This window comes from Egretta garzetta, unplaced genomic scaffold (assembly GCF_000687185.1).
Source record: "Egretta garzetta isolate BGI_Z169 unplaced genomic scaffold, ASM68718v1 scaffold203, whole genome shotgun sequence".
In the NCBI taxonomy this organism is placed as follows: Eukaryota; Metazoa; Chordata; class Aves; order Pelecaniformes; family Ardeidae; genus Egretta; species Egretta garzetta.
In genome coordinates this window covers 813,115-819,938 of record NW_009259235.1, presented here as the reverse complement: position 1 = coordinate 819,938, position 6,824 = coordinate 813,115, and the positions used below count along the sequence as shown (strand labels likewise).

The 6,824-nt window shown below is 49.5% G+C and overlaps 1 protein-coding gene across 1 annotated transcript; it reads right to left on the bottom strand.

Annotated features, from left to right (window-relative positions):
- Window positions 1–4,474: 4,474 nt before the first annotated feature.
- On the bottom strand, window positions 4,475–6,696 carry MRPL46 (mitochondrial ribosomal protein L46). The gene is made up of 4 exons (XM_035891461.1): window positions 6,592–6,696; window positions 6,317–6,512; window positions 5,617–5,790; window positions 4,475–4,907 (listed from the first exon to the last, which is right to left on the bottom strand). The coding sequence occupies exons 1-4, from the start codon at window positions 6,694–6,696 to the stop codon at window positions 4,657–4,659; spliced, it is 726 nt and encodes a 241-aa protein (XP_035747354.1). The 3' UTR covers window positions 4,475–4,656.
- Window positions 6,697–6,824: the final 128 nt, after the last annotated feature.

The window sequence follows — 6,824 nt, the reverse complement described above, 5'->3', positions numbered from 1 at the left end:
ACACTGCATAAAGGCTTTACTGCCTCACCTGGGTTTTGAAGAAGCTTCATTTTAATGTTGCTGAATAACCCTTCATATTTGGATTGAGAAATGCCCCTGGGTCTCCGATTATTGTTTACTAAGTCCTGCCAAAGGATTTTATACCCCCCAAAGATCTCTTAGGGAAAAGTAGCCTTGACAGCAAAGCTGTATCTAGAACTACCTGAAGGGCCTTCCCGCTGTCAGCATTTTGTACTCACCTCATAAATTCCTGGCTTTGCTTTTTGAGGGCTTGGTATTAAGGATCAGCAAAGCTTCTGGAGCAATTTTACCCCAAGTCCAAGTTTCCCAGTAGCTCCCCCTTCTTTTATATTCATTCTTACCTTTGCAGAGATTCACCCAAGTGCTGCCTTCTGCCTGCCCCACTCTGCATCCTTTCAGCATGCTGGTTAGTTACGTCAAGACACAGGGATGACTTCACAAGAAAAGGGAGGAAAAAGGTATCCTCAAAACAGAAAGATGAGACCTAATCCACCCGTATCACTGGTGACCTCTAACAGGTTTTCCACACCATGTTCTCCCCAGGCTGCCACAAGCAAAGCACCCCACGCTGCTTCTCCTGCAGGCTACTAAGCACAGCAGGAACGGGCAGCGCTCACAGAAACACCAGGCGCTGCCAGAAAAACTCCCTCCAAAGACACAGATCCCTTCCAACACAAGCGGGGGAGCTTGAACAGAACAAAAGCAAAGTGATTGATGCTGATGGAGATGCCTTATCCTCCAGAACAGGGAGTGAGTCCACAGGCTGCCCCAGCTGGGGTAGCCTAACTCCTACCCACCCCGAGCCAGCCCACCCTTGCCCCAGCAGAGAGGGATGCTGCAGGGTGCTCCCTGCACCACAGCAGCTCTCCCTGCTCTCATAAGCTCATGGCTGTATTTGGGAGCAGTAGCATCTCTCCTTCTACAGGTTTTCAGAGAGGAGGAAGCGGTGTAGCCTGTGGCTCCGGCAGTCTCTCCTGGCTCTGCATGTATTTATCTTCCAAATGTTGAAGCCTTTGGTTGCTTGGAGCCAGCCAGGAGGAGCAACAAACAACAGCTTCCTATTATGTGAGAAAGCATGTGGTTCTGAACAGTTCACAGTGTTACTGTACCACAAAACACACAAGCAGGGCTCTGCTTAGAGAGTGCCAATCCCCAAAACTCCTGCAGACAGGGAGGGCTATCAGCTAGGGAAGATATTTTGTAGGGGAAGTAGAGGAAAGCTGTATCTGTGAAGCTTAAAAGTGGTTTTATTAGGACTTGTTATCTCTCCTTTGCTGGAGGGGAGTACTAGCATCCAATTTGTCACAAAGAAAACCTTCATCTCTCTCTTCTAACATCGTGGCTTAAGCAATGACTTAGATAGAGGAGTTTTAGACTGCAACTGATCCTTCCATTTGTTTCTGCTCCTGGAGGCTTTTAGCAACAGCTGCTGGACTGCATCACACCAGGGAAAGGTCATCTTGATACGCCTCCTTCCTGCTTCAAGGGGGGGGAAGATCTGGCTTTTGTGTATCACCCTCATGAATGGAAGCATCCTGTGCTGAAAATGGCTTTGAGGAGCAGAAAGTCTCCGCAGCTTGACTGCTCTCCAGCTTCCTCCCAGACGTGTGACAGCCAGGGGAAGGTAACGCTCAGACGCTGGTCCTGGCAGCCGCAACTCTGATCTTATGTTGGGCTTCTTAGATGAGCCCCACATTACTGTTCTCAAAGTGAGGAGTCACAGGTCCTTTCCAAAACACCTCTCTCTGGTGCATACATCACAGGAGAGCTCTTCAATTGATCTGACTGTGCCTTGCACTAAAGAGCCACAGCAAACTTGACGCCTTCCCAGGTACTTGCTGTGGCTTCAGGTTCTGGTAGACAGATCTCATGTGAGGCCTTTGCCCAGGTGAGAAAAATACTCCAGGCTTTGAGTGCAAACAAGCTCCAGACTCCCCCAGCACCCAGGCAAACACTTGCCTGGTTCTCCATCACGTTTGCAAGCGGAGTTTTGTGTTTTGCACTCAACACAAGCGAAATGCTGCCCCTGCTCTTTGTGCTGGACCCGCAGGAGGCACACTGCAGCTGCGGCAGCTCTCGCCCAGCCACGACTCGACAGGCTTCTTCTGTTCCAGGAGAAAGAAAAGCTCTCTCTGAAAAGGTTTTAAGGCTTTGTGCTACCCATTCAGTAGTTACCGTCAAACTACATCCCACCAGCCTGCCTGATCAGACTTCTGCGACTCTGCAAGGAGTACGGGTGTAGGTTCACACTGAGTGGAAAGACATCCTGCAGCCACCAAGTTCTCAAAGGAAAATAACAGTCTCAGTGATCTACTGTGGGACCTCTGCGGTAGAGAGGAGATGAGAAGATACAAACCATCCTCTCTGCTAGGAAACCTGCACGATATCCTTTTGCCTTCCCTCTCACCAAGACCAGTGCAGGGAGAGAACAGGCCACACAGAAGAACAACTGAGCAAAAGCACACAAGTTGCAGGATCTGGGTTTGTTTGCAGCAACTGGTTGAGGGGTTTTAAATAAAATCAACTGCAGGGGGAAAAAAAAAAAAAAAAAAGGCGCTGCTCCTATGCAGGCTGCGAGCAGGAATTTGTGTTTTAGAGAAAACAATTTCAGCTTCCAGAAAAGACCAAGCTTCTCACACATCTGCTAGAACAGTGGCCTGAGCCCAAGGAAAAAATTTAAAAAAAAAAAAAATATAAAAAGAAAAGAAAGAGGCTGTTGATTCTGACCTTTCCACTGCTGGAGGGAGCTACACCTCTCTCAGCAGCACAGACAATGCCCAAAGACTTGTAGCTTGAGCAAGCCAGAGAGTAAGAACCGCCTGGCTTTGAAGATCAGCAAGCTTTCAGTACAGCCTTTTCTCACCTTTGTGCTCCTGGTTTTGAGAGAAAATAAGCACTGATTAAACAGCATTTTATATGCTTTGAAAGTTTCACTCCAGCAACACAAAACCTGCCTTTGGCATGGGAAATGGGGCAGAAACTTTGGCAAAGGGCACACCCTAATCCTGTGCCCACAAACCTCACTCAGGGGCCGTGTCCTACGGAGCCAGCAACAGCCTGAAACACAGTGGTAGAGCAAAGCCTACTCCTGAGCTGACTGTACCCATGGTCCCCCCAGGCTGGTGGGGCACAGCCTGAGAGGAGGGACTCGCCTCTCCCCTCTTCAGTCCTGGAGAAGGCAATAGTCTCCCCTTTGGCAGTGCTTACCTCAGACAGAAGCCAAAAAACCTGCAGTTTCTCAGGCACATATTCTGCTCCGCATTTATTTCCTCTTTACAAGTGCTTTCTGTTGCAGACACAGCCTCCTTGCCAGGCCTGCAAGGGTGCTTCAAGAAACCAAGTTTTGTTTTGTTGGTAATTTATGGCAAGCCTGCAGCTCCCAAACTGCCCAGCATTAGAAAATAGAAGGCTGCTGTGCTACCCTCCCACCCCAATGGCTTGTGGAGCGATTAAGGATAGCTTTAATTTGAGGCCTGCAGCTCAACAGCTCCCAAAGGATTGATAAAATATATATAGCAATCTCCAGTTCCACCTCTGGAGGCCGAACTCTCTCCCGATGATTAACAACAGCTATTTCCTTCCTCTCTCCATGATGCTGAAGAAGGCTGATCCTCTGCAAGGTCCAGCCAGCACTGGACCCACACTCTGACTACCAAACAGCAACATTTACAACCATAAAAAACCCCTCCAAGAAACAGAATCATCCCCAGAGAAGTGAGACAGCACCATATAAGCCCAGGACAGATCTTCTAATAAAGAAATGGAGGTAAATAGGGTCAGGCTACCCGAGGCAGACCTACCCTGGGCTGGGTTAGCAGTGCTGACCTAACACAGCAGCAATGGGAGCCGAGAACTCCCCAGAGCCACCTTTGAGGCTGCTCCCAGGAGGCAGCGACACTAGAGCAGCCTTCCCCTGCCAGCAAAAATTAGCCTCTCAGCCCAGACAGAGAGCCTCTGCTCAAATGTTATCCTCCTTCAATGTCTGTTGCTATAGCTTGAGGCTCAAGAGGCGGGCAGCGTGGGTGGGAAAGCAGCACTCATCTAAAGAGCTGCTGCCTATTCTTCATGCATCCGTGTCCTCCACAGCCACCGCATATCACGGACTCTAGGCCAGAGGCAGCTCCAACACAAATTACATATAAATAAACTGTGAATATCCCAGCTTCCAGCTCCCCAGAGACCCACTTCACCCAGCCTTGTGTCCAGGAGGGTTTGTTCCCACCTAGACACACAGATAACACTCCAGTGCTGCTCTTATTAAAGAGCCAGTGCCAAAAACAAGAAACCATATGAGCTCTAGACTACAACAGGTGAGGACAGAGAGTCTCCCAGCTACAGCAGCCCCAGGGAGTTGCACACTTGGGAGAGGAAAAGATCACAACATGCATTTCCAGAAGAGGTGGAGGATTCAACAAGAGCACAGAATTCCCTGAGGAGAGGTTCACTTCTGAGAATAAGTTTTAATATTTATTTAGTACAGGCCCGGTGAAGAGAACTGGGAATAAGGCAAAGGCAAATCATCCTCCAGAGCCCGAGTTAACATCCCATACACACAGACCACACAATGCAGCAGCTGTGCTCCTCTCTGGAGCCATGTACCACATCTTCCCCAACTGCTGGAGCACAGCTTATCATTTATAAGTCCAGAAGGAATCGATTGACTTTTTTCAGGTATTCTGACTTCAAGTAATCTCCCAGTTCACCCTTTGTGACCCACAGGTAGTCCTTCTTCAGCTCTGCCTGGGACAAATCACTGCTTTGGAGGAAGGCTTTGAAGAAGAATACTTTGGCTCCCACATTGTCCTCAGTCCTGATGGCCCTGGGGAATTTATATTTGTAAATTCCATGTGGCGCATTCCCCAGGATTTTGGCTTGAATGTGATCTCCTGCAAGACCCCAGCAACGCAAGAGAAAGAAAACAGAAAACAAGACATAAGAACACAGAGCAACAGTAACTGCTCTCCAGTAGTAACAAAAAGGTAGCATAAGCCACTCCTTGTATCTGGTTCAGGCTGACTGTTCCCTCTTCTTAGCAGACTTACTGCCAATTGTAATGTTTTCTCATTAAGAAAACAGCTTGTCCTGGAGTTCAGTGAGTCCCCTCAGAGTGAGAGAGGGAGGGGGAGTGTACCAAGCTTTGCCAACCCACAGCAAAAGGCAGACACATGGGTTTGCCATCACCTATCTGCCACAAAAGCTGCTACAGGTCTACAAAAGGAAAAGAGGAGCCATATACCTGGAGCAAGCCTAGACCAGGGGGCGTCTGGTGATGCTCCAGCATCAGACCACGAGGGCCAGACCAGCCCTGCAGCTGCTGGCAGCCAGAGATCCCAACTCGCAGCCTGCCAGCCCAGTCAGGCCCCCCAATACTGCAGTCACTCTGCAGTACAGTTACAGCGCTGATTACCCAGGATCACGGCTCTTGCCAGAAAGCCCACCCCATCGAGCTCCATCCCTCTGCCACGGAATGCCTTTTCCCAGCAGATGGGAGGCAATGTGCCTACAGCAGAAAGCAAATATCCCTCAGATAGGGCATGGGAAGAAAATCACTGGGACAAAGAGGAGGGAAGGCCAGGCACACGGCAAACTACACACCCAAAAACGTAGCCATGGCTCTCTCTGCCGTGCTTCGCAGCGTCTCTCCAGGCTGCCATTCCACTTGAGGCAGGAGCCACAGCTCCTCGTTACCGATCTTCTGTTTCACCAGAAGCAACAGGTTACTGTCCAGCTTCCTGTTCAGCGATGTTCGATCGTTATTTTTATCAGCATCTGCCAAAAACCAACACATGATGGAAACAAAATCCTCTGGCAGCACTGGTCTGATCCCCTTGATTCATCACCCCTCTTTGCCTCACACCCTTCCAGCAATAATACACAAACATGGATACACGGAACAAGCAAGAAATGCTCTCGGTCACTCTGAAAGCCAATGCAGCTGGAATACACTACTAAGGAATTGACAACAAGCAGCCTGTATCTTGAGCTTGACAAAAAGCAACAGGAGCACTAGGCGAGCTCAGGAACCAAGCGATGTGAGGTTTCTCTTGTCTGGAAACAACATCCATTTTCATCACTTTGCTCCAATAAGGTTGTGTGAACATGCACTTTGCAGCATAGTAACATCGATTCCTTTGTAAGGCAGTTAATTCCTCATGTGCTAATGGTACTGCCACGGAATCAAGACCCTCTTTAAAAAAAAAAGGCTCAGCAAATGCCTCCCCTCCACTGAACTGCCCTCAGTTGCATTTGACAGACAGTCAAGGCGTTCTCACCCACCAGAAACTTCAGCCCATACCTGTTATCCGTGGAGCAGCTTCAAAGCGCAGTAACTTCTGCTCCCACTTGTCCTCCAGGTCTTGAACCATGATGACCGTTTTGCCAGCTGCGTCATCATCATCATCATACATGCTTTCCTTCCTCCTCCTGAGCTGCTCCTCCTCCTCCAGCTTACGGATTTCATGATCTGAATAGTGGCTTTTCTCCAGCTCTATCTAGAAGGGCAACGCAGAGAATTATTAAGGCACCAGCACTACAGGCTGGACTCGGCAGGCCAAATTCAATTATTTCCACCTCAGTGAACGCAAGATGATGGGCATTTCCCTGACCTTGAGCAGGACTTCCCTGCTCGCAGGAAAAGCCTCTATCAGGGACACCAACAGCAAGGAGGAAGACCATGGGAGCGCTACCAAGACCCACAACAGCCGGTGCAGGCAGCAAATCGCACACCGAGCACCCAAGCGTCGCTTCATGGCGGGGAGCGACACCACCCAAGGTGCCCCCAGCCTGGCTGTGTGGGGCCATCA